The sequence below is a fragment of the Ailuropoda melanoleuca genome, chromosome 3, assembly GCF_002007445.2.
Source record: "Ailuropoda melanoleuca isolate Jingjing chromosome 3, ASM200744v2, whole genome shotgun sequence".
NCBI lineage: Eukaryota > Metazoa > Chordata > Mammalia > Carnivora > Ursidae > Ailuropoda > Ailuropoda melanoleuca.
The window spans coordinates 120,529,465-120,557,231 of record NC_048220.1 but is presented as its reverse complement, the minus strand read 5'-3'; the positions used below and the strand labels follow the sequence as shown (position 1 = coordinate 120,557,231).

At 43.0% G+C, this 27,767-nt stretch overlaps 1 protein-coding gene across 3 annotated transcripts; it reads left to right on the top strand.

Moving 5' to 3' along the window:
- The first annotated feature begins 264 nt into the window (after positions 1 to 264).
- DNAJC21 (DnaJ heat shock protein family (Hsp40) member C21) lies at positions 265 to 27,767 on the top strand. 3 transcript variants are annotated; one of them, XR_004624334.1, is made up of 14 exons: positions 265 to 433; positions 7,353 to 7,446; positions 9,405 to 9,528; positions 9,831 to 9,953; positions 10,351 to 10,655; positions 11,483 to 11,634; positions 13,548 to 13,635; positions 16,267 to 16,425; positions 16,853 to 16,895; positions 19,341 to 19,513; positions 20,558 to 20,633; positions 21,149 to 21,536; positions 24,621 to 24,715; positions 24,899 to 27,767. XR_004624334.1 is itself a non-coding variant. In XM_011225272.3 (12 exons), exons 1-12 carry the CDS (start codon positions 337 to 339, stop codon positions 21,311 to 21,313), a joined length of 1,599 nt encoding a protein of 532 aa, XP_011223574.1. In that variant the 5' UTR covers positions 265 to 336; the 3' UTR covers positions 21,314 to 21,627. The 3 variants fall into 3 exon arrangements, 1 of the variants encoding a protein (XP_011223574.1); XR_002142726.2 differs by lacking the exon at positions 24,621 to 24,715; XM_011225272.3 differs by lacking the exons at positions 24,621 to 24,715; positions 24,899 to 27,767 and having other exon boundaries at positions 21,149 to 21,627.

Below are 27,767 nucleotides of genomic sequence, written 5' to 3'. Positions count from 1 at the left end.
GGGAGGCCTGAGCAAGCCACTCGAAGACTTCGAGCCCGAGTTGCCTCATCTGGAAAAACGGGGCTCCACTGAGAAATCGTTTTCAGAAAACAAGATGCTTTCCAAAATCTTCTCCCATCAGGCTCCTATCAGCCCTCAGGTGACGGTCTGCCCAGTTGGTGCTACTTACACAGACCGCCTACTGTGCCCCTCACAATGACGCCGACCGTGGCCCCGCCTCCCACCTGTCGGGGCCCCGCCTTCATCCCGCCGCGGCCCCGCCTTCATCCCGCCGGCCCGGGCCCGGGCCCCGGCCCCGCGCCGGGCCCCGGCCCCAGACCCTTGCCCGGCCGGGCGATGAAGTGTCACTACGAAGCGCTGGGGGTGCGGCGCGATGCCAGCGAGGAGGAGCTCAAGAAGGCCTATCGGAAGCTGGCCCTGAAATGGCACCCGGGTAACTACTCCGCAACCGTCGCAGCCCTTGCAAAAGCCGGGCCCCCACCACCCTTCGCCCCTCTCTTCCCAGAGTAACTCCGTGGCCCTGGCCAGCCTCAACCTGCCCGCCCTGTAACTCCCTTCGCTCTGGAAACCCCGCCCGGGTCCCCGGCCAGGTGCCCCTGCGCAGTACTCTTCCCGCCGGGCGTCTTCCGCGTCCGTCGGCGGACGCATCCCTCGCCCCAGTCTTCACTCGAGCCCGGGGCACCGAGTCCCTTCCCAGACGTTCCCCCGCCCACCCACCAACCCCGACGGTACCCGCAGTGGCGCTTGATGGGAAGGGCACATTCTAGCGACTTCACCCGCTCCTCCCACCCCTTCGCAGACACCATCGAAGAAGCAGGAGTCCTGAGCTCCCGAGCTTGGTCCTTGTTTGAGTCTTTGCCGCTCAGCGGCCCTTAACTTTATCACGCAATCCCGGCTATCCAAGTGTAATTTATCGCCCCTTATTGAAATTAAGACAAAGAAGCTAGTAAACTGTCTTTTAAATAGCTGTGCTTATTTTCACCCCCTTTTCCAGTAAGCTGTTGAAATACAGATCCTGTACTCCACTTGGGATGTTTTGCAGATTCGGAGTTTTAATTGGTCGTCTTCCCTAGTGAAGTTTGTGTACTTAGAAGTAGACTTCTTTTGGATGTTTTATTTGGTGGTAGTTCAGGCCTGTGTGACTTCTGTGAAGTCATCTGATCTTTCAGACTGGGAAACTAAGGCTGTAGTTGAGTGTCAGCTCTTTGAGGTTTATAAGAGGTTTAGGTATTAGCACTAATCAATAAGGGTATTTATAGAATCTCCAGTATGTGCAAATCACCGTAGTAAGATTCTGAAGTGCTGCTGGGAAAACATGCTGTAAAGCACCAGAAGTTAAATACAAGCACAAACGAAATAGTGCAGCATACATAATTGGTAGTTGGATTAATAGAATAACTAATAAATGCCCCAGGAATTCGGGGGGGTGGTGTGTGTGTCTCACTATGTCCTGAGAGGCAGTGAGACTTCCCCTTGGCAGAGGAGTCTAGATTTAAAGCTGGATCTTAGAGAAATGGAATTGGGAAAAGTGAGCTTAAGAGTAAAGGGAAGAGCACCGTGGTGGACAAAAGATGGTCCAGGGGACAGTTTGACTGAAGGCAGTATTTATTGGAAATCTGAAAATATGGGTTGAGAGAAGAGCTGAAGGAAGGGCCTGGAACCCAAAGTCAAAAGGTAATGTCTGTAGTTGGTGGAACAAGAAATAAAGGTATGGGTTTGTTACTTAAAGTGGTAATGATTACCAGCAGGAACTAAACAAATGTGATATATATCGGAAAGGAAGCAGTGAACTAAACATTCATCACAGCAGGAAGTTAGTAGCTATATCCAAAATTAATAAATCCAAAAATAGTATAGAAACATATACTTAGAGGAATAGGGGTTGTCGTAAGAAATTAAGTTAGGAATTAAAAGGAAGTTAGGAATTCCTTGACTCTTCTGGCTGGGAAAGTGTGAGGAAGAGGATTAACGCTTGTGACCAAATGCATATGTAATTTTGATGATAATATGAAGATGTTTTTGAGTGTAGTTTTAAGATTAGATTGTAAAGGGTCCTGAGTGTTAGGCTCAGGGCTGTAAAATTGGTTTTTCCAATAAGGGAGAGTTGAAGCCAGTTTTATTAAGATGTCTTGAAGTGGTACTGTGAGGGGGGCTGAGTGGATTGAAGAGGGACGGGGACAGAAGTCAGGTGGCGCCCACCATGGCAAGTAAGGACCCATGACAGGCTGGGGGTCAGTGGGAGGAAAGGGCAAAGCGGGGCTAAAGACATGCTGTAGAGGAAAAATGGTCAGATTTGGTGATTAATTGGAAATCAGTGAAAGGAAAGAAGGAAGACGTATACAAACGTTAAGAAAACATCAGTTAACTATTTTGAAACCAAACTGGTTAAAAAAGGAATTGTGAATGTCTTCTCTGAATGTCATCATAAATCATAACATCCTAAATATCTTTTGGTTTGAAGATGCCTGTACATTTAAAGGATACATACTCCCCAGGCGACACAGGCTCTTGATAGATTTTGTTGCGCTGGTTTGTTAATTTGTTAAGCCCGTCAGTCAGCAAATGTTTAATTCATTCTATGTGGGAGGTCCTGTGTTAGATGTTTCTGAGGTTAACATATGGGCTTCGATTCAAAGAATAATTTCTACTTCAAAAAGAAAGGCTGCTCATTTTTCATTCTTAAAGGTATTCTGTGTTTTTTGGGTTTTTTAAATTGAGCAACTGAAAATAATTTTCATTAGGGTCAACATTACTTCCTAGTGCGATCATGCCTTGTGAAGGGAAGGCTTTTATCTGATGACTGCTGCGAGCACTTTACTGTGTGAATGAGACAGGAATGGTCCGTGCCCTTCTGTCACATAGAGTCATCAGGGAGTCCCAGGAAAACAGGCAGTTTCGGGCTGGTGAGGTCAGGGGGTATGAAGGCGAGTGCAAGATGCTTAGGAGCGCGTGCCTGACCCGGCCTGGGTTTCTGTGTGGGTGGGAGAGATGTGCTTCCCCGAAGTGACCTCTGAGGTGAGACCGAGAGCCAGAAGGCAGGGAGTGCAGGTGGAAGGAGGGCAAAGAGGGGAGCATGGCCGGGTATGCAGCAGCCAGGTCTTGGAGGTGGGGGTGAACTGGATGAGGTAGATTGGCTTTTAGCCTGAGGGCAGTGGGAAGCAGGGGAATAGATAGGTGGTTGTTTTTCAGGTATTTCTCCGGCCACGTGGAGAGAGTGGATTGGAGCAGGCAAGAGTGGGAGTAGGGAGACCGGGGGGTCAGAGTACATTGAAGTCACCCATGGTGACCATAGGACCTGGGGATGGAAACTCTGAGCCAAGTGCCAGAATTCTCAGTGAGTTAAGGGGCAGTGGTTGAGTGATGTGTGGACAGTGAGAAGGGGAAGAAGAAGGGGTTGGCCAATGGTTTGAATCTGGAAGGAATGCTAGTGTGCCCTTGGAGGTGAGTAAGGAGCCCGGGAAGGAAGCCCTGCAGAGAAGTGGTGTTCTCAGGGAACCTGGCTTCAGTCAGGGCAGGACTTAAAAGGCTCAATCCGTGGAATTTTCCAAAAGGCGCTGTAAAAAAGTTTGGGAGGGAGTAGAATAGTGAGTGAATGGAGAGAAAAGCACGAAGAATAGTGTGAGAACGCCTTTTAAACTTTAATGACTGGATTTGCAATTCCTGTGGCCTTTGCATGTGGCTAATAATAAATGTGGGCTTTTTGTTTCTTTATTATTGCTTTTTAACTTACTGCATTTATGTGTTTAGATCCCAGTTTAACATTATAGTCAACCAGTTCAGGTATATTTAAGTGAAATAAGCCATATGACAGGCTGCAAAAAATTATTTAAGAAAGATGCTTTAGGAAGAGATCTTATTTTCAGCTGGTACATTGATGGGTTTTCTGTGTTTAAAAACTTGAGCTTTCTCCAAACTTCTTTGGGGGAGGAAGGAAGGGTGTGGGAAGAAACAGGACAACGAAGTACGGTACTGATTAAAAGGTGAAGAAGAACCGCCCACATACCTCCCCCAGTCACCTTTTTTGTTTTATGTGGGAAGATTTATTTGCTGGCATTTTCTGCCATTCTGCTTTAATTGGGACTGTGCTTTTTTATTTATGACAAAGTTTATGAATGATGTGATGAAGATGTAGAAATCATGAGTGTTTTTGAATCATGAAAGATGTAGAAATCATGACTCTCTCCTTGAAGGCGTATCTGGACTGCATTCAGCTGCATATGACAGGAAGGTGGCAACAGTCACTAAACCCAAACGGTTTGCTTTTTCTCACCTGGCAAGAAATCCACAGAGGACCCGTCTTGGTAGCTTCAGCTCTTGCTGAAACCATCAAAGACCTGCTCCATTGTCCTGCACCAAGTGTCAGCAGTTAAGCCTCAGAGCGGGAAGTTTCTGGCTCTCTGATGTCAAGGTGCAGAGACAGGCAGATGAGCCGCCACATAGCAGTTCTCCTTCACGAGGTCTGTGGACTCTGCTCAGCAGCCTTCAGGTGGGCCCTCACTGTCCAGGGTGGCCGTCGGGGTCCCAGGGAGCAGAGTGGAGGAGGAGAGGGCAAGGCAGGGACAAAGTTTGCGTGCTGGTAGCCTGTTAAGGAAGTTCTTAAAAGTTGTCCTAGAACGCTTTTACAGGTGTTACAGATCAGAGCTTAGTCACGGTCATGCAAAGTCTCTCAGGAGACTGCGAAGTGGAGTCTTTTTAATGGGACCAGGTGCCCACCACAAAGTTAGGGTTGGCTTGTTACTGGAAGAAGGGAATAAACTAGCAGTCTCTGTCTCAATCCTCATAATCACCTGTAGGCCTCATACCCTGACTTTGGACTGAGTTAAGGGCATAAGGTGAGTGCCACCAAAGCCCATCTCTATATGGAAAATGGAATCTTTCCTGGGAAGTTTCACTTGGTTGGCATGTGCTTGTATCTCATTGGCTAAAACTGGGTCACCCGATCTCCCCAACCTCAAGAAAGTCTGGGGAGGTGAGTTTTTTTGACTGGGTACATTACTACTGTGAACAAAATCAGGGTTTTGTTAGGAGGAAGAAGAGACTAGATACTAGGTAGGCAGCTAGTAGTATCTTTCACAGAGTGGAAATCAGAATTTAAAATAATTACAGTAGGGCACTGAGTGTCCTGCATTACCGGAAAGCCTGATTGCGACAGGGCCACAACGAGATGGAATTTGGTAGTATTAGTTGGAAATAACAGAAAACCTAACCACAGTGGCTTAAATAAAGGTTTCTCTCTCTCTCTCTCTCTCTCTCTCTCTCTCACCCCCTCACCCTCTCTCACCCTCTCTCACCCCACAAGAAGTTTTGAAGGTAGGTGCCTGCTGGCATTGTTTCAGTGATTCATTAATGAATCTCTTGGCTTTTTCTTCACAGTCTCAAGATGGCTGCTGAAGCGCCAAACATCATGTCCACATGCAAGACAAGAAGAAATAGGAAGGAAAGAAAGTACACTAATAATTAGACTTCTGCTGTCATCTCATTGATCAGAGCTGTGTCATATGGCCATCCTAGCAGCAAGGGAGGTTGGAAAGCAAGTCCTTGAGCTTAGTCAGCCTCCACAGTAGAGGCTGCAAGAGAAAAGGAGGCAGGCGTTGGCTGATCGAACCTTCAGTGTCTGCCACAGAATGGTTTCAGAGCTATATCTGAGTTTTTAAAAAGTCCATTATATAGTTATCGCTTGGCTTGTCAGTATGAAAACTACATGAAACTTCGTCAGCTGTAAATTCAGAGTGATGTAATGTGATGCTGTGGTGGAAAGTTATTGTAATGAGCTATAGTGATTACAAGTAGAGTGTGAAGAAAAGGGAGTACTGAACGGCTCCTTGATTATTGGTGCCTGTCTTTGACTGCATTTGAAGTAGGGGATTACGCTGCGCCCTGAGAAATGGGAGTATTTATCCCCGGGAAGAGGTGGACTTTGGAGTAACCATTGGCTGTCTTCAGAGGGGCTGAGCTATGGGAGGGGACTTAGACTGGAATTGTGTTATTGCCGCTTACAGCGAGGCTGCAGGGATGGGGGATGTTCTTCCATTTCAAGTTGCCATGATTCTAAAATAGTGAAAGCTTTTTATGTTAAAGCACCTTAGCAAAGAGAGCTATGGCAAATTGCTGCCCTTGAGAAAGTGTTGTCCGTGATAGTGGTCGGGCAGAAAACCACCTGAAGGACTGGACACCAGTGTGATGGTACCTAAAAAGAGGAGGCAGGGTGCCCCCGAGGGCCTTGTTCTAAGGCTGCAGGATTATTCCCAGGGTGTATGTTTCTGTCCTACTTTTCTTCTGGCCTCTTAGAGGGCAAGTATTTAGTTGTTCTGGTATGCTCCAGAGTAGATTGAAAATATTTTACTTTCTGAGTATATTAGTTATCTATTGCTACATAACAAATTACCAAAAACTTAGGGCTTAAAACAGTAAACATAGCAAACGTGTTATATGGACTCAGTTTCTGAGGATCAGAGTGTGGGAATGGCTTAGCTGGGTGGTTTTGGCTCAGGGTTTCTCATGAGGTGGTATCCTCATTGGGAAAACCCGTTTTCAGTCTCACTCACATGGTATTGGCAGGCCTTATTTCCTTGCTGGCTGCGGGCCAGAGGCCTCCGTTCTCTACGTGGGCCACCCGAGTGTCTTCTTGCTGTGGCAGCTGGCTACTCCCAGAGCAATCTAAGAGAGCGAGAGCCCAAGATGGAAACTGCAGTGTTTTATAAACCAATCTCAGAAGTAACTTACTGTGCCTTCATCATTCTGCTGCCTGCTGTTGGTCACACAGACCAACCCTGGTGTCCTGTGAGGGGGCTCCACAGGGCGTGAATGCCAGGAGGTGGGGATCCTTAGGGGCCATCTTGGAAGCTGCCTACCTCCCTGAGGCAGAGATGCTTTCTGAATTCATAGTTAAGGAAGCACAGCTAAGCAAAGAATAATTCGTATATATTTTTAAAGCTTTATGAGGTTTATTTTGGTCTATGTTGATAAGAAAGAAAAAACATAAAGACCGTGTGAACAATAAACATAATTTGGGACTAAATAATAGCAGTCCTTCCGTAACTGATTTGATATATATTTTAAGCTTTTTCTAAAAATAAAATGGATACTACTCAGGGTTTTCCATTTGTGGATGTCCAGATTGAGTGCTCAGTGATGCACAAAGGCTTAGGGGAAAGCATGCAATTTCTACTCAAGTAGATACTTCTCACATATCCTGATTATCAACTCTCACCAGTCTCTCTTTGCTTTTCCCTGATTGTTTTTCTTTGTTTTGTACACTCCTCATCTCTTTATGGCATTTGTGATAGAAGAGGTTCCTTTGAGATTCTCTCTACTTGTTTGATGACTGAATATCTGCGACTTTATCTTACCAGATAAAAACCTGGATAATGCAGCAGAAGCAGCAGAACAGTTTAAATTAATCCAAGCAGCATATGACGTGTTGAGTGACCCTCAGGAAAGAGCCTGGTGAGCATCACCCAGTCCCTCCTCTCTTAGGGTATTTTGTTGGGAAGAATTATCAATAGAAGATTTAAAAAATGCATCTTTGTCAGATGTCTCGGTGTGTTCCAAGGCATCTATAAAATGCAGTATTAGAATCGGAGGGAACCAGTTATTTCATGTTATAGGTGGTGGAACAAACCTTGGCAATATTAGAGAGATTTAGCTTTGATACTGTAAAGTAGCTTCTCATTAAATGGGGTCTCTTTGGTGTAGGACAAGTTTACTGGTGTTAGACAAGAATGTCGACTTGTCCTTAAAAACAGAGTGTTTCAGAGCAAGAATTGCAGGATTTCCCCAAGAACGGCTTTATATGAGGAAACGGAGTTAAGCTTCTGCGTCTGTGGCAGAGACATCTACTTGTGATGACCCGATAATTTAATACCCTTTCCAGACAAAAATTTCTATGTTTAAAGTTGAGTTTTCAGATTCTTGATGAACTTTTTGCTACAAAGCAACAGGTTTAAAGCCCTGACATAACCGTGCAAGGACCTGCTGTTACAACGCGCAGGTGGGGGTCAGTGGTGCTGGGCGGGTCTTGTGTGTGTTAGCGTCCAACACGCTGGCTCTCAAGAGAGAACGGCTGTAAAAAAAAAAAAAAAATTCTTTAAAAATTGTCTTGGGGCGCCTGGGTGGCACAGCGGTTAAGCGTCTGCCTTCGGCTCGGCGTGATCCCGGCGTTATGGGATCAAGCCCCACATCAGGCTCCTCCGCTATGAACCTGCTTCTTCCTCTCCCACTCCCCCCTGCTTGTGTTCCCTCTCTTGCTGGCTGTCTCTATCTCTGTCAAATAAATAAATAAAATCTTTAAAAAAATAAATAAATAAAAAAATAAAAATTGTCTTTTATGTGAAAATCAGAGAGGGAATCCTACCTTTTTCTCCTCTTGAAAAATGTGGAGATGTGGCCTCAGAAGTGCTTTTGTTTTCCTTTAGGAACTTTGACATTCTTTCCTGACTTCCTTGGTTCTGTCCCCTTCTCCAGATCTCAGGTGGCCTTCCTGTGCTAAGGACTCTCTTGTCTTTTGGTCTGAAGCCCCTGCTGTTAACTCTCCTGTTACCTGCAGGCCAGACTGCACAGTGACGAGGAGCACAGTCCTTGTAGTGCGGGAGACCTGGTTTAGAATTCTAGCTTTGCTGCTCATTGGGTTTGTGATTATGGACAAATTATTTAGTATCGCTGAGCTTCAGATTCCGGTTGTATCTTTGGGGATGAGAACTAAACGTTACAGAGTTATCATAAGCAGTAATTGTGTATATGTGAAACTCGTAGGTTGTTGACATAAACCTAGGAAGAGTCTTGTTTTGGTCTATGTTGATAAATCCGATCACAAATATATAATCAGTCTGTGGAGCTGATCATGTCCAGTGCTGACCTATTTAGTAATATTTCTTACCTGTAGGAATGCAGCTGCCTTTCTGGGGGAGTCGTGGAAATTCCCTGGCTTGTAAAGTCCGTTGTTCGTATGGGCAAGTACTATGTCAGGCCTTCATCGGACTGGAAGTTGCAGTGATAGTTTTAAGCAGTTCTGTGAAAGATTATCAAGTCTTTTTCATGTTGATGTATTTTTTTTTAAATCTTTTTTTTTTTTTTAAGATTTTATTTATTTATGTGACAGAGAGACAGCCAGTGAGAGAGGGAACACAGCAGGGGGAGTGGGAGAGGAAGAAGCAGGCTCCCAGCGGAGGAGCCCGATGTGGGACTCGATCCCGGAACGCCAGGATCACGCCCTGAGCCGAAGGCAGATGCTAATGACTGTGCCACCGAGGCGCCCCTCATGTTGATATTTAAAAAAGAATTTTTTTTTGAGTGTGGATTGGACCCATTAAAATGTATAATAATATTTGGGCTATTTCAGAGTAAAGAGTCCTTCTGAATTCTTATTTAGTCAGCGTTCACTGATGATGCTAATTTGTTTTGTTTAGGTATGATAATCACAGAGAGGCTCTACTTAAAGGTGGGCTTGATGGGGAATATCAAGACGACAGCTTAGATTTGCTTCACTATTTCACTGTGACCTGTTACTCTGGTTATGGTGATGATGAAAAGGTAAGATAAACGAACTCACTCTTAATTTCCTATCAAGCACGAGACTTTCAGACACAAAGAGAATTCTTAAAATTATTTATAATCGGTGAAACAGTGTTCATTTTGAAAACTGACAAACTATTGCCTTCATATTTCAACTGTCAGCATACGAAAACCTCCAGCTGAAACCGAAATGTTCTGCCAGTGACAGAGTTTGAGCCCGTAATTCTTTAACGTTGAAGTTTTTGTTACATTTTAAAATCATATTCTGTGATTAGACTATAAAAATATTAAGAATTTGTGTTCCTGCTACTGTGTTTTAGGGCTTTTATACAGTTTATCGTAACGTTTTTGAAATGATTGCGAAGGAAGAACTAGAGTCCGTGTTAGAAGAGGAGATGGAGGATTTCCCCACTTTCGGAGACTCCCAGAGCGACTACGATACGGTAGAAGAAAATTGCATTGCCATTTTCTAATTAGCATTTATCAGTGTGTCTTCTCCCCATTTCTTTCTTTAAGAAGAATGGATCCTAATCCTCGGTCCTACACTGGAACTAACTCTCCTCCCCTCTCTCCCTTCCTGGAGGGGCTTTCGGCGCCCTCTGAGCATCCTTCTGTACTTCTTCCTGTTTGTTGAGCATGGTCCCATCCCGTTCATCGCCTCATTCAGTTTGTTCTGGAGAGTGATTTATCCGTAAAGCCCTAAAAGGACTGTCTTCTCCATTGACTAGTGGTGATGTCATGTAAACGAAAACAGAGAAGATGTTTTGTGTCACTGATACTTGCTGCCTTGCTGAAGAAAGTCTTAAACGTCAGCATTTTACTTGCTCTCTTTGTCTCCAGGTGGTCCATCCTTTCTATGCCTATTGGCAGAGCTTCTGCACTCAGAAGAACTTCGCCTGGAAGGAAGAATACGACACGCGACAAGCTTCAAATCGCTGGGAGAAACGAGCCATGGAGAAGGAAAACAAAAAGATCCGTGACAAAGCGAGAAAGGAGAAGAATGAGCTTGTGCGCCAGCTCGTGGCCTTCATCCGTAAGAGAGACCGAAGAGTTCAGGCGCACCGGAAGCTGGTGGAGGAACAGAACGCCCAGAAGGCCAGGAAGGCGGAGGAGATGAGGCGGCAGCAGAAGCTGAAGCAGGCCAAGTACGGGACGCGCTGGGATGCGTAGCCGAGCCCCTTGCTCAGTACAGGTGGGGGGCCGTGAGGCCGGGCCTTGTGGGGCGCTTTCCTGGGGGGACCACGGCCTCGTCCTGGCTGCGTCAGGCACCCTAGCCTGGCATGTTCCCCTCCAGAGGCCTTTATACTTGAGATCCTTTCCAGACTCTTGTGAGACGTCGTAGTAATGACTGTCAGTGGATCTCTTCCTCTGGACCAGGCCCCGTTCTAAGCACCTTGGTCACAGCAGTTCTGCGAAGTACACCCTGGCTTTTGTCCTCGTCCTTTCGAGGAAGCGAGGCAGACGGGTCCAAGACCCCATAGCGAGGGAGTCACAGAGGCAGGCGTCAGACCCAAGACGCCCGTGCAGTGCCCCACGCTGCCCCACGTCGCAGTCCTGCCTCTTTGTCGGGTGCACTGCAGATCACTAGTTCCTTTTCAGGCCTTTAAAGCTTTGTTCCGTGGAGTTCGTGTCAAAAGCTTGCGTCCAGAGCACTGTAGCGTTCTTTTAAAGATTATTCATTTCTTACAAATTCTACCCCCACCCCACCCTTCATTTTTGGAAAGTGAGCACTTTACTCGACACTTAGGATTTAAAAGCACCTCAAGACTTCTTTAATAACTTGCTAAGAATTCTAGGTTTCGAGTAGCTAAAATCCCCCACGCGACAGGTAAGTGGCTCTGCCCGCCTGGAGCTGGGTGCTGACGGTCTGGGAGGAGGCCGCTCTCCGGGGGGTGGGTCTGAAGCCTGCAGGGCGAGCGAAGCAGCGCGGGGACCCGCTTCTCGGCGTGACGGGACCGTGCTGTGTGCCCAGCCTGGCAGAGCAGTACAAGGAGCAGAGCTGGATGACTGTGGCCGACCTGGAGAAGGAGCTCAAGGAGATGGAGGCGCGCTACGAGAAGGAGTTTGGAGATGGGTCCGATGAGGCGGAGACGGAGGCACCTGAGCTCCGAGACGCGAACGACGGTAACTTCGAGCCTCGGGAAACTCGAGGGAGCGAATGTGTTTCTGCGCACATGTGGTGCACCCAGGATGCTCGCAGGTGGCCGGCGGTGGTGGGCTGTTCGTGGCCGTCTGCTTTCTAAGCGGAGCTGGAAATCTGGATTTTTATGGGACCTCTTTCAGTTTTTAAACTGGAATTGTGGCAACAATTAAAATGATAAACAATATCGTATAGGCCAAGCAAAGGTAGTCCATTGATGTCGTTGAATCCCTAGACTACTAGAGTAAGAAATGAGAGTTTATCTGATGAGTAAACTCTTTTCTGAGCATGCTTTAAACAGTTTGAGCTTCTGGCTGCATAAATACATCAGCAAATGGGCATATTGACCTGTGTGACTGCTGGTTACTTAAAACCTGCCATGAAGCTCAGTAGGTCAAGTTTTAATAGCAGCCCTTTCCAGAAAAACTGGTATTGTACAGGAGTCTACGTGGTGTATGTGAATTCTTTCTCTCGTTTCTGACTGTGTTGAGGGGCTCCTCTTGGTGTGCAGACAAGTGTCCTTTCTGGGCCTCCCTCGTGAGAGCACAAGGCACGTGACCACCTGAAGGAGGAGTAGGCATTGTGGAGAATAACCCGACCTTTCCTGTTGTCTCTAGCTGTTCCATGAGGAATAATGTGGAAGGATCTAAGCACAGTTTCACCTTATCTACAAATGCCATGTTTTAGACTAGTAGCCAAATGATAAAATGATGGACTTTTATTTACTTAAAATGATTACGAAATGAAATTTTCTGTTAATGACTTAGAAATAGTATGGGTGAAAGTCTTTTGAAAATTGTAATGAATTCTGTAAACGTGAGGTGGCATGAGTTTTATGTAAAATTGATGAAGTGCTTTCACATGCAAGAGATTGCTCGATCCTCACACAGTACCCCTTAAATGCATAGAATGATTTCCCTTTTACTGAAGAGGAAAATAAGACTGAGGAGCTGTGGCATATAGGCTTGCCATCTGACCATTCTCAGATCCAGATTTTGACTTCAAATCCAACATTCTTTATTAACTATTTGATTAATCGTTTATATAATGAAAGGGTACAGGTAATTGCACAGATCTGCCATTTATTAAACATTAACACTAGGTAGGATGAGTTTTGGTCATTTATGATTTCAGTGAGAATGTCCTTCAAAATCATATTAATATCACTTATTTATAAAGAACCGAAACATAGACTATAGAAGAGATATCTTGGGATCTTTATCGATCTCATTGCATAATCTCAGTGGCAATCAGTTTACTTGTTTATTTCTTATAAAGATAGGCGGGATTTTGCAAAGACTTTCAGTTCAGCATTTTAGTTGCTTAGATTTTGTGGACTATATTGATAGTAATTATTTCATTTTAATAAAGCTCCAAGCTTATAAAAAAGCAAGAGGGTAAAGATTTGTTAAAGTTTACATATAAGATGCTATTTTATGACCAGCCCATCGAATAATGGTGGAGTGTTATAAGCTAAGTTGATTTAAACATGTAAGAGTAGATTACAGTTACGAGTGTGTTTGCATCAAATCTTGCACAAGAGATAAACTGAAAAACCTTTGTCGAAAAAACTGCTTTGTGGTAGAACTATAAAAATGGCATTTGATTTTCTGAACTTAGCTCACACTGAGAACTTTGAGGAGACTTTGAGTCTTCTCAGTAGACTTGTGAGAAGCACTGGAAAGACAAAGTGGTTCATTTGGAATCCTCTGATTCAGGACTGCATTCAAAAGGGCAGCTCAAATCCTGGGGACGTCGTTTGTTTTTTTGTAAGGAAATACAGTTTCTAATTTGTGTGTGATGTTAGATCGTTACTGAAGACATGTAATTTATTAACATGCTGTGGATTTGGGCTTCTACTCGGACGGAGTTCTTACCGTCGGCTTCCCTCTCGTAGGAAAAGACAGTGACGAAGCTGAGGACGCTGAGCTGTACGATGACCTTTACTGCCCAGCGTGTGACAAATCTTTCAAGACGGAAAAGGCGTAAGTCTAAGATCTTTGAACTCCCCTTTTGTTCCGAGGTGAACTAGAACACTGGAAGTCCTAAAAAGAAAGGGCTCGTGGCAGTGGGTCACCAGCCCTCCTCCGTTCTCTGGGGGGGATTTCTGTGCAGCAGAGGAGGGAGAAGGATTCGTACCAGTGGCTAAGCATGTTGTACTGATTCTCATTCATGCCAGGAGTCCTACGTGATAGCTGCTCTTTAAAACATGGACGCGTCCAGAAAGAAATGTTGCTTATTGGGACAAAGAAGGCACGGTCACACAGATAGGGAGGCTAGACCAAAGCTAGTCTGTGTCGTTGGTGGCAGACTCCCTTCCGGCCATCACAGTCCCGTGCAGGCCAGTGCTGCCAGCCTGGGAGCTTTAAACATGTCCTGCCTAAATTACATTTGCTGAAGCGGAGGGACTTCGCCTTTTGGAAACAAGGAGGAAGAGAAAAGTATTTAAAGGGATACTATGATAAAGAGAGGGGAAAGAATAGGGAGAACACAAAAGCAGAGTCAGCAAGGGACAAAGAAACAAAGCACACGCAGGGAAGGAGAAAGGAGACTGAAGGATGCCAGTGGGGGTGTGGGAGTCGTACAAGGTGTTGGTGTAGCGCCCTGAAGGGCAAAATTGTAGAGTGGTAAGAGAAGTGGCAAGGGCAGAAGAATTAGAAACAAGAAAACAAAAGCAACAGTGAAGGAGATTTAAAAAATTATTTTTTTATTTGGAAATAATGTCAGATTTACAGAGAAGTTGCAAGGACAGAATATAGAGCGCCCAGTTCACCTGTTGCTGACGTTTTGCCCCATTGGTGTGCACCCCCCCTCCCCTGCTCCACACACTGTTTTCCCTGAATTTGAGAGTAAGTTCCGTCCATGATGCTCCTGTACCTCCAAATACTTCGGTATGTTTCTTAAGATGAGGTGTTCTGTTAGATGATCACAGGACAGCGTCAGCCTCGGGAAATGTTGTAACATGGATATGGTCCTCTCATGTCCTTTACCGCCCATCTTCCACTTCTGTCAGCAGATCCTCTGTTCACGTCCTGTACAGTGTCTCTTCCACTCCGATCGGGGGCCACTCTAGGATCATGGATTGCATTCATTTATTTAGTCTTATTTAGTCTGGATCAGTTCCCTTGTCTATGCCGTCGTTACTCCAGAGCACGGGCCCTTTAAAACATTTTTTTACTGGAGTATATATCATCTTGAGTTTGTCCGTCTCCTCAGGATTAGCTTCACGTTCTGTGTCTCCAGCTGGAATACTGCATCAGCAAGTCGTGCTGCTCTCGGGCCTTCATTTCTGGAAGCGTACAACATCTGTCTGCCCTTCCTTGATAGTTTTGATCACCCAGCCAGGACGTTGTCTAATTTTTCCACTGTAGAGTTAGTATTTTTTCCCCTTGCCACAGATTTTACCTTATAGCCTGTGTAATCTGTGGGGAGACACTTTAAAGTTGCTCCTCATCAAAACGTCCCAGATTTGTCATTCACTGATGATTTCAGCTTGTACCGCTTGTCACCATAATGGTTCCAAGCGGGGCCTTTCTGGTACCAGTGGGCCTTTTCCATTATTAGTCCTCATTAGGGCTTCTGCTGTCAGTAAGAGCCCTGCCTCTCCTCCATCTAAGCTATTATCAGTATGAATTTGTGAAGTTTTTCAGTGTTTTAAAATTTATTACTGTACTTTTCATGCTCAAACTTTTCCAGATATGATTAGTGAGAGTTCTTTCAAGGTGGCTCCTGTGTCCTTTGGACATGTCCCAGTCATTTTTTTGAGCATTTACTTTCTGGCAGAAGATGTTCCAATTTCTCTAAGAAACCATGGTATGAGGAGAATTTTAGTGGAAAGGAAGAGTAGCAACTGAAACTAGAAAACCCAAGTCTGAACAGATGAGATAAAGTTGGTGGTATTGACATAAGTTTCCTACTTTCTTGTTCATCTGATAACTCTGGTACTTATGTGTTGTCAACCGAATTTCGTAGAGTGTGACTTCATGGCCCACACATGCACTGAAAGAGACATGGCTCATAGAGTTTTAGGCAAAGGAGGGTAGATGTGTCTGAGCTCACATGTAGGATGGTGGGAGTGAGAAGGGAGAGCCCTCTTGAGAAGGCGAAAGACAGTTATCGAAAAAAGCAAAGGGAGGTAAACTACCCTGGTACCTGAGGCCCTTACATCATAGCCCAAGCGGTCTTCTCTTCAAGTTGGAATGTTGTCGTGTAGTTTCTCAGGATCGTCCAAAGCCCACAGTATAACCTGGAACATGTAAGCGCTTGGCTAATACTCAGTAATGAAGAGGAAACAGTAGAGAAGACTTGAATTTTAAGAATTGGAAAACAAAAATAATAGAGAATTTGACCAAAAAAAAATTGGAAGTTAATATGTAGATAAAAGGACTGAGGGAAGGGAGCATGCTGGGAAACGGGGAAGAAGAGCACAAGCGTGGGCTGGCCGAGTCCTCCTGCCTGAGAGGTCCTCACAGGGTTCTCCTGCTTCTCTTTGTAGGATCCCCCACATTTTGCTTCCGTACTGGGAAAAATGTTAACTTGGTTCCATTTATTGAGCCACATATTTGGGCACATATGAATCCTGTCATGGTTACTAACATCAGATTGTTCTTTCACAGCATGAGGAATCATGAAAAATCAAAGAAGCATCGGGAAATGGTTGCCTTGTTAAAACAGCAGTTGGAGGAGGAGGAAGAAAATTTTTCAGGACCTCAAACTGATGAAAATCCATTGAATGCCAATTCTGAGGAAGAAATAGAAGATGCACCAAAACAAAAGTACTTCTAAAAATGCTTCTAGACGTACTTATCACATTAGAGATGAGTTGCATTTAAATGCTGTGTTATCTGAAAGAAGTTATTCTGTTATGCTAATATTTTCCACAGTTTTTTTCTACATAAAGGAACTTACAGTATTGAAACGGGTAAAGCATGATGTCAAATATAATCTTTACAGAATATATTATGACTGTATTAAAAGCACTTTTAACCGAGGTAATTGATATGCTAATTACCATCAATGGAACCACTGTTCTAATTTTCTAATGATAACGTGAATATTTTCTTTTTAATACCTTGTGATATTAAATACTTTTAAAATTTTACTTCTGTCTATATCAGTAGTGTCTTAGTATTTTTTTTTTTTTCACTTAGGAAGTAGTCACAGAGTTAAATATTTGACATTTTGATTTATATTTATTCTTAGGCTTTCTAAAAAGCAGAAGAAAAAGAAACAGAAGCCAGCACAGGTATGTTGGAAAAGTTTTATTAACATTAAATGTCAGACATAAAGTGGGACTGCTTTTGTCCAGTATAGTTTGTATTAAGGAGAGGGATTTTCACTCTATAATTTTATGTTGGTTATAAAACAGATTGAAGGGAGTTGAAAACAATTTTCTTTTTTCATCGCTTTTCTGCCGTTAATATGTATGTAGCTAATTTACTTACTGTTGTCGGTGTGTCTTAAAATTTTGCAAATGAAATTAATTCCCTGACACTAATTAGCTGAGTGATATTAAAAAATATCTGGACACCTGTGATGACTGGGTCTTTAAATCAAGACAACAGTTAAAATCAGAAATACGTGAAAATCTGAGGGTTGATTATTGTATATCTAGGTTTCTTTTGCCAACAACAAATGAAATTTTGCAAAAGGAACATTTGGTTAGAAATGTGATGATTATGATTCTTGAAAAAATGTTTCTTAATATTACTTAGAAATGTAAGTAGTTTAAATATTTCACACCTGGCATCTAAATCCAATCTCTCAAGAATATTTTTAAATAAAAATTTATTTTGTTGTTATAGATGCTGACAGTCCTGTAGATGTAAAAACACACGCGAGCTTGCCCATTTTACTAAGGGTATTTGGGGTTCTTAAGGGAAGGAATTGATTTCTGTGCTGCTACTTTAATCTAATTGTATTAGCTTATATTAAGTATTAAATGTTACAGTTCTTTTTGAAACCCGAAAATACTTTCAAGAAAATTTAGTTAACACATTAATTTTTCGTAAAACTTTAGATTTGGCTTATCTATTTAAATGGTTATGTATTTGAAAGTAGTTTTATCTGCCTCATGTTCCAAAAATGATACATGACACATGAATTTATCACTGTTAAAATTTGTGACTTGGAACCTTTGCTTCAATTATAAAACCACATAGCAAGTTCTATGTTCCTTTATAAAATGACTCATACCGTCTTCTACCCAAAGACTCTATAGTCATTAGCTTAGAACATTTCCTCTCTCCTTTACGTGTGCCAGAACCACTAGAATAAACACAAGATAAGAGAGATTTGTACCTAACCCAAGCCTATCTTGTCTTGAGTTAGGAAGGGTAGGTCCCATAGATTGCAGTAATAAACACATGTATTTGTGTTTTCTTACCAAAGAAAATGCATCGCTTACTACCCCATCTTTTCCCCTCCAAAGCTCTATTCCTTTATAGTAATACCTCTCTTCGATGATTTCTGATTCTATCAGGAAGAAAGTCCCAGCTTGGACAGTTTTATGTAACACTCTTCCTGATGTTTTCTCAGTTCTTTTTGAAAGGAAGGTGGTGTGGAGACGTGAACTAGATTAAAGAGCAGCGGGCAGCAAATACAGAGAATCAGGAAACTTCAGACTGGGAGAGTTTTCTGTATGGTCAGAAAAAGAAATTTGCATAACCAGGATAGTAAAAGAAAACCCGAAAACTGAAAATGAATGTAAACAGATGACCCCGGCTGACCTAAAGGAGGAATCCAAGTAACTTTTGAGCACTGTACTCCGAACACCTTTCATGGGACACATTCCAAAGACAAAATTACTTGCAAAAAAATAAATCCTTAACTTAGTAGATATTTTGGTGCTAATATTTTTGCTAGAAATGTGTAACCTGAATCTAATCGTAAGGAGACAATCAGGCAAAGTCAAATTGTGGGACAGAATAGCCAGCAGATTGTCAGTGTCATGAAAGACAAAAAGTAGGGCTGTGGTTCTAGAACAAAGGAGATTCAAAGGGCATGACCACTACATGCAGCGTGGGGTCCTTGATTGTCACCCTGACCTGTCAGGGCTCACGAGAGAGGACGTTACTGGGTTGTGTGTGCAAGAGGAGGGAGGAAGGGAAGGGAAAGCAAATGGGGCAAAATGTTGCCCCAACCCAAACCAACAACAGCAAACACTCTTCACGTAGTGAAGGTGTTTGCCAAGCTTTGTCTTTTTTATAATGCTTATTTGCTGTTTTTTTTTCTAACTATAAAATAGGTGCTCATTGCAGATCGTTTGGAAAATATAGAGAACTATAAATATCACCCCTAATTCTGCCTATAGATACTACCTAGTATTAAATTGTAATCGGACATTATATATAATTTTCTCTTTTATGTTTTAGCTAATGTGTTGTAAGTATTCCACAAAATTGAATCAGTGTCTTTGCAAACATGATTTTTAAGAGCTTCATAATTCCCTTCATAATTCAATCATTCACTTATTAAACATATGGACTGTTTCCAATTTTTTCCTCATTTAGTATTTCTGTAATGAGTATTCATGTTTTTAAATTATTATCTGCTTTTTCTTTTTACTTCCTGAAGATCTACTCCTCCAGAGCATACAGGACATTATAATTGTTTAGTATAATTATTTGGTATCATAAGCTGGGATTATTACTATATTTATTTTGTAATGCATACATGTTCTATTACCTAGAATTATGATGATAATTTCAATGAAAATGGAACTGGAGAAGAAGTAAAGGTTGAATCAGAAGATACCAACTTAAATCAAGACCGTGCCAAAGAATTGGATGGTAGTCCCCAAGAAAGTGTCAGTGTCACTGAGACTGCCGAACTCTGTGATGATCCAAAAAGTGAAGCTAAGAAGTAAGTCAAGTTGATGGTGTTTTCTAATTAATGTTGGTGGTAAGAATATCTTTTCATGTCTCAAATACGTCTTTCCCACGATTGATGAAGCAGCTCAGGTGTTATCCGTGACTTGTACGTTGATCCAGACCGACATCCGCCTGTATCCGGGTGAAGCATGTCCTTTTGATCCCGTTTCTATCCTGTTGAGGTCCTTATTTTATCCCAGATCAGTAATCCTTGACACTCACATGAGAACAGACCTCCTGATGAGGCTGCGCCCCACTTGCCTGGAGTGCCGGGAACCGTGTGTCCGTGCTCGGGGCAGTCCTCCTGTGTTGGGCCCCGTAGTGCCGGTCATCAGGATCTGTATCCACAGCCTGGGCCCTTCCTGCTGGCAGGAGCCCCAGAATGTGGGGGCCACACAGGGTCACAGTGGCTGGCCAGAGGAAGGTCTCTGTCGGGGGAGAGAGCATTCCTGGTCGCTTCTTCCTGCCTGGCCTTGCTTTCTTGTCTCCAGCCTCCCCTGTTCCTCTAGAGCAGAGAGTAATTTCTTATTTCTCGAGGAAAGATCTGAACAGTAAGTAGCCTTGGGTCCCTGTCTAGGACCTCGAGAAAGAGTTCACATGACAGAGCAGAGTGGGCACCTGAGACGCCAGTCCTTATGACCGTTGGAGCAGCAGCGAGGGGGTGGGACCGCGCACTCGGGGGTTTAGGGACTTAGGTGGCATCCGTGAGGGAAACACGGTGATGGAGGCCTGGGGTAGGCCTATGGCTCGAGCAGGAGAGCAACGAATCGCACAGTCCTATAAGGTGTTGTAGCTTGTGTTTCAACCGTTTTAAGTAGGTTCTTTAGTTTTGGTGTCAAATTTGACATCTGTGATCTTCAAAGTGGCTCTTTAAAGCTGTTCTTGGAGATGTGAAAATTAATTAGGTTGGCCATTAAAATTAATGAATTAGCCTTTACAGTGCATATCACTCTTTTGAGTCTTCTTGAGAGCAAAATAACAATTAAAAGGGGTACATTATTATTGGATTGTAACAATTCTATAATTTATTTTCCAGTGTTCCTAGACCCAAAGGAAAGAAAACCAAAGATACGAAAAAATCTGTCAAAGTACCTGCTGAACCACAGACAGTGGTAGGTCAAAATCATATTGACATGTTTTCAGTGGACCTTGTTTCAGCAGTCTAATCTAAACTCTTTGTTCTCGTTCTGAAGATGTATTTGGTGAGCCCTGCTGCACCTGCTATATGGGTATGGGTCGTCCACAGTTTTTCTGGACGAATGTAGAATTTATATCTGTGCTGCTGTCACTGTTGTTCTTTAGAGTAAAAGGCACATGGAAATGCCAGAGTGTAACAGAACAGTTACTGCTCTGTTTTCCATTACTTGGAAATCTAAAACCTCCATCTAGTCCAGAGGGTGCGTACTGTTGAATGCCTCAGGACTCCTAAAGTTGATGGTGTTGGTCAATGGGACTTAACTTCTAAGAACAGCTGTCTCTTTTGAGCCTGTCTTCGTGGCTGTCATTTTGTTAAAAGGTCTTTATTTTGAATTATTTGATATTTAATCTCAACATGAGATTAAACCCAAATCACCGCTCTCAGGTAATAACACTTACCCTTATTTATGGTTTTTTTTCCCCTCTTCAGAGTGATGTTCTTATCAGCTGTGCAACCTGCCATAGTGAATTTCCATCCCGGAATAAACTTTTTGACCATCTGAAGGCCACAGGTCATGCAAGAGCACCTTCGTCATGTTCTTTAAACAGTGTAACAAGTAGTCGAAGCAAGAAAGAAAAACGTAAAAACAGATAGAAATTCTGCCAACGCTTTTTCTTTTTGATTGTCTCTAGATTTTGAAACCAAAAACTGAACTGAAGTCATCTAAAGAGTTAAAATTTCGGTGATCTGCAATTATTGCATTGTGGAAGATTATTTTTTATCTTGTAAAAACATTTTTTTGTTTAATATATATTTTTTAAACATTTCATTAGTGATTGAATCTGCCATCTGAATTGACTTGAATGTCTCAAAACAGGTACATATTGTAAAGTGTGCATTCTTGATTTCTGTTGGCTCACATGGACAGAAATGTACAGGGAGAATTAAATTATTTTAACACATACAAATGCTCCTTTCTGTTTTATTTTATGGATTTCACATAGTAATTTTATATGATTCAGTTCTTTTGTATTCTGTTTCATGATCTGTCAAAGACTCAGTTTGTTTTAAAATCATCATAGATTTTTTTTCTCACCTGATACCATGACTCCAGTTCTGATTTTAAAATTATTTCTAAATAACCTATTGTTGATTACCGTATTTTTTTCCTCAAGGACAGTGGTAGGTAGAAATTAATTGAACATATGTGGTTATGTTTCAAGACTAGTATCTCAAGGTATAACCATGGTGATTTAATTTGAGATTTTATAGGTAATTCTCAGTAAGGCATATCTTTTGGTGTTTTGCTCTGATTGAAATCGTGGAGGTGGAAGCAAATCAGTGTATGTGGCACTCCCTCCTTTGGCACAGTGACGGCCGTAAAGCATGATGGATCCAGATGGCGGGTGGTTCCGACTTTATTCTGACTCTTTAACAAAGGATATTCTGCCTTGGGATTTTTTTCTTCACTATTTTCAAAAGTTTTTAATTTTGTTTTTTTCATCATTTAATGGAAAACAACTTTTTCATTAAAAGTTTTTTCATGGGGCTGATATTTATGCCATCTGTTCTTAGCAAAGATGAATATTACCTCGAAAAACAGAATGGTCAAAAGTGAGTGTAGTCAAGTATATGGATCGGTGATGAGTCCATTTTTAGGATGAGGATGGGTTAAATAGGCAGTTCTTACAATTGGTCATGAGAGTGGCTTTGAACTCACAGCTTAGAATATATACTCTGTGTTCAGTGAAGCTCTCTCCTTATATCCTTGAGTCTTCAGTCATGTATGAGCTCTAACACTTGAGTGTCTGATGGCAAGGAAAGCCTCGTGGGGAGCACTGAGTACTGAGCACGTGGATCATTCTGTGTGATTGACTTGAAAATATGCATTTATATTTTAATTTTTTTCTTCATTTAGAGATACAAGTAGATTTTTTAAAAGATTTTATTTATTTGAGGGAGAGAGAGACAGAGCACCGGTAGGGGGAAGAGCAGAGGCAGAGGGGCAAGCCGACTCCTCGATGAGCTCTGTGTTTGGTTGAGCAGGGAGCCTGAGGTGGGGTTCGATCCCAGAACCCTGGGATCATGACCTGAGCCAAAGGCTGACTCTTAGCTGACTGAGCCACCCAGGTTGCCCCGTAAGTAGATTTTCTTTATCTTCTTCCTTTCTGTTTCTCTCTATCACTAATTCCTCCTAATTGCAGCCCCCCTTGTCCCTTTCTTGTCCCTTCAGGGGAAATAGCAGCCAGGTCTTTGGGCTCTTCCCCCAGGCTTGGTCTGAAAACTTGCAACCCTCCTCTAATTAGAACTAAGAGAATTGGCTGTAATAAGAATAGGAATATCGATGAACAAGAGGACATACTGATCACATATTATTGTACGGTACAATTATGAAGTCCCCTTGAAAGGCAGAGAATGTTCTGCGAATGCCTTCAGACATTCTATGCTTTCCCTCATACCCACCAGGCAGGTGTGTGGTTTCTGCTTCAAGTGAGGACTGATTGGGGTGACTTGTTGCTTTTATTCTGATTGACAAGACTCAACCATAGTTTGAAGGGATCTTCATCCAGTTGTGATTGAAAGTTAGATCTCATTTGTAAGTCCTGTGCACATAATGCCAACAAATCATTTAACTTCTCTGAATTTCATTCTTACCTCTAGCACAGTTCTTAGCATGGTATTGTCTCCATTTATCATACAGGATTATCACGAAGGGCAGATAAATCAGTAGTAGTATTTTTTTGTCATTTTTTTTAAAGTTTATTTATTTATTTGAAGGAATCTCTGTACCCATAATGGGGCTTGAACTCATGACCCCAAGGTCAAGAGCCATGTGCTCTTCTCACTGAGCCAGCCAGGCACCCCGGATGAAACAGTATTATGAAAGTGCTTTTTAAATATGAAAGCNGCACCCCGGATAAAACAGTATTATGAAAGTGCTTTTTAAATATGAAAGCTGTATACAAAATGTCAAATTTAAGAGTCAAATCTTTTTCAGTTAAGATATTTGCAGACTGAAGTGTACATTGAATTAAACATGTATTAAGTTTTATAGGAATGTCCTTCCTAATCCACTTCTGAAGAGGAAAACAGAAACATGTATTGTGCTGAAGATAAAATATTTTTGGTGAATCACGGACATTCGATTTCATTTTTCTGAAGCAAAACAGAATAGTCTAAAATACACGAGCACATATTTTACCTGATCTTGTTACGAGTCAGTGGTGAGCGCCATTCTGACTGAAGTAGGCTGAGCTGTGGAAGATGCATGGCGGGCGGGCTCTATGAGGAGAGGTTTAGGGGAAATGCTGTTCTCTGTCCGTAATTCGTGATTTGTTCAGTGGTGCCAGAGCTGGGGTGAGACTTCTGTTTGGAAAGGAGCAGTATCCTTAGCAGAAGTAGACTAGAGGAGAACAGGACCGCATCAGAATGAAAGCTTGACTGGGAGAAACGGTTTGCAATAGATGTACATAGAACGGACAGGTTAGCATCCGGAAACATGAAAAAGTACCTCTTACAAATGAGTGAGAAATGACAGACATGCATTAATACAGTAGTTCTCAAATGTTTTGATCACAAGACCCCTTCACACACCTAAAAATCGAGAACTCCAGAAAGTATTTGTGTGTGTAGCTTCTATCTATTGATATTTACTCTCTTAGAAATTAAAATGGATTTTAAAAGTATTAAAAATAATACATGTTAAATAACAAATATGAAAGATAACTTTCAAAATGAAAGTTTAATGAGAAGAGAGGCATTGTTTCACATCTTTAAAACTATTTTATTAGAGAACGCCAGTGCAGGGAGAGGGAGAAGGAGAAGCAGGCTCCCTGCTGAGCACGGAGTCCAATTTGGGGCTGGATCCCAGGACCATGACCTGAGTAGAAGTCAAGACACTTAACTGACAGCCACCCAGGCACCCCCATCGTTCCACATTTTTTTTAATCTCTTTGTCTAGCTCAATGAAATTAAGGATTCTCATATCAGCTTCTGCAATCAATCTGTTGCTCTGTGTTTGATTAAAGTATATGAAGAAAATGGAGCCTCGCCTGGGTAAGAAATTGGAAAAGGAGGGACCTCGTGGGCCCCTTAGGTCTCCCAGACCACACTTAGAATGACTGTATTAGAAAAATGGGTGAAATCTATGAATGGAAAAAGCTGGAATAGTTAAACAATGTGAAAAGATCATCATTACTGATAACCACGGAAATATGACTTAATGTTCTATGCTTTCAGATTGGCAGAAGGCAAAAAGTCTCCAAGATCAAGGTCGAATGTTGGTGAGGATGAAGAAACGAGAACACGTTCATTTCTTTTGGAGTAAAATGGATTGAATTTGATGATGTCTGTGAAAGCTGAAGGCAGGTGTAGCCCCTGACCGTAGGCTCTGTGACCCTAGGCACATGCCTAGTCTCGCTTCCCGGTGCCCGCAGAGCAGCACGGCCTTGCCCTGGGAACTCTCTCCTGAAGGCGGCGCTCAGGTCCCACCCCGGATGTGCCCAGTGAGAGTCTGTGGTTGAGATTTCTTTGGCAACTGACTTGCTCCTTAAAGCTTGAGAAGCAGTACTGTCCAGAGCCCACGCCCTTGCGAACAAGGCTGCTTATTATTACATATGGATGCTCGCAGCTGAATTGTTTGTATCTGGGAAAGGCGGGAAATAGCCTAAGCGTCCATGAACAAGAAAATGGAGCAACTAGGGCCTATTTTAAGATGGCAAACAATTGAACAGTTAAAGTGAGTGAACTTGATCCGTAATATTCAGTGATAGCCATTGGGGGGAAAATACTGAATGAAAATAGTATGTTGGAAGATGAAATGAATGCCATTTTTAAGTTTTTAAAAATACTGTTGTTATTCGTGAAGAGAAAGTACAGCAACCTCCCTGGGAAACATTGTTCAGAGAGTGATTGCCTCTGGAAAGGGAGGGAGAGGAACGGAAGTGGGACGTGGTGGCAGGGACGGCCTCATCGAATGGAGTCCACTTGTCTGTAAGATCCGAAGGAAAATGAGCGTTTGTTTGTTCATTCTGGATGGTGGGTAGTGAGGGTTTGTTACTGGCTTTCAGGAAATCCTCGAACATCCAGAGAAATACGAGTTAATGTTTCCCTTCTTGCCAGCAAGATACACCCTCACAAAAGGGAAGACAAAGGGTTTAAGATGTACATTTTATTCCTGGCCTGTTCCGTAAGCACACGGTGGCAGAGGCCATTACTAGTGTCTCAGTCCCCTTCTTCCCTCAACTCTGATCTCTAGCTGGGCACAAAGCCACTTAGAATGCGATTACCTTCCCAGCTGTCCTGGCAGCAAGGTGTCCTTTCTGGCCAGTGACTTGAGCGACTTTTGGGACATGTCCTTCAAGATGGAGGACGTCCTTCTTCCTCCCTCTGGCTGGCTTACCCGAAGAGGTAGTGGCTGGAACTCTAGCCCCGTCTCCCAGCGAGTCTCCCAGGGCCGAGCCACAAGAGCCCAGCAGCGTCCGTCCTTCACACATCGGAGGGACCCTGCAGGCCCTGGACCAGGGAAACCAAACTCCCGCGTTACCGAAGCCTCTGTTGTTCTGTGCTTTGGGTCACAGGTGACTCGAGCCCTGACTGATGGAGCGTGTGCACAGTTACCCGAACGGGAGGTACGGCTTCAACGGTGCCAAGGACATGGGCTCTGAACTCTGAGATCTTAGATGACATTCCAGTGCCAGCATTAACTAGACGAACTTGGGCAGGTCATTCAAACTCTTTAAGCCTTTTTTCTTTCTCTTAATCTGTAAAACGGGTGTTTGGGTGGCTCAGTGGGTGAAGTGTCTGCCTGTGGCTTAGGTCATGATCCCAGCGTCCTGGGATGGAGGTCTGAGTTGGGCTCCCTGCTCAGTGAGGAGCCTGCTTTTCCCTCTCCCCCTGCTCGTGCTCTCTGTCTCTCCCTCTAATAAAATCTTTACCAAAAAAAAAAAAAAACAAAACAAAACTGTAAAATCGGGATGAGACCAACCTTGCAGAAATGTAAAGGTTAAGGCTTTCAGGTGTGAGCACCGTGCCCGCACATAGTAGATATTCAGTAACTGAGCTTTCACTTACTTTCAGTCATCTCTTCTGCTAGGAATTTTCTTACTTCAACTGTTCACTTTGATTTCTGAAATCATCCAAACAGTGAAGTGATGATGTGGAGAGAAATCCACGGTTATATTGAACTACAGTGTATTAAAAAAGAGAAGTACCATTTGTATATGTTAAAATTCTTTCTGGCCTAACTGGAACAAAACTTTTGCAGGCTGAAGCTGAAAATATGCTATTTCAGTGTGGTGGTATGACGCCAATGGAAACTTTCAAAGATCAGTGATCTTAATTATGTTAGAAGGCTCAGCGCATTTGTACACGTAATTACTTTGCCATTAAAGCCACTCAGGGCCCCAACATCATTAATGTCCTTTCAGATACAAATGCCTTCTGAAAATAGAAAAGGCTCAAATTATCCTTTGCAGTACAGATCATTTAAATGTCACTTAGAGAAAGCTTCTAATGATTTCTGAAAATGAAAAGATCATGGTATCTCTTAGCATTTGGATAACATGGTATATAGTTTATATAATCTCTCCAGGTACTTTTATTCAGATTTAATAAGAACTCCTACTTCTGTGAGTCCCAAGGTAACAGTAGTCTCAGCACGTAATGAAGCAGACTTTCCAACAGAATTTGCTGTCAGAAATGCCGAGGAGGATGCCTGCAGCAGCGGGGAGGTGCCCCAGTGACGAGTGACAGCGGGGGCCTGGGCTGGGAATCCCCACCTGCAGGCAGCCTGTCCCAGTCATCGGCTCGCTCTGAATAAGCAACTTTGTGTTTAGGACACCTCTGGTTGGCACTAATTTTACTGTTCTTGATTCCAGAAGTGACACTTGTTCTAACCTGCCAGCCCACTAGCTGGGAAGTACTTTCTGAATGTCTTAGACGTCGTGCTCTTGCTTGGCAAGACTGCCGGGGACAAGTTGTCCTATTTCTGTTCTGGAGTTGAATCTTCACTTTTCTCAGAAAGGAGCAACAGTCTTTCAAAGAGTGATTTTGCGTGCGTTTGAAGCTTGTGCTTTACCCATAGAATTAGGAAATGCTATTTGCAAAA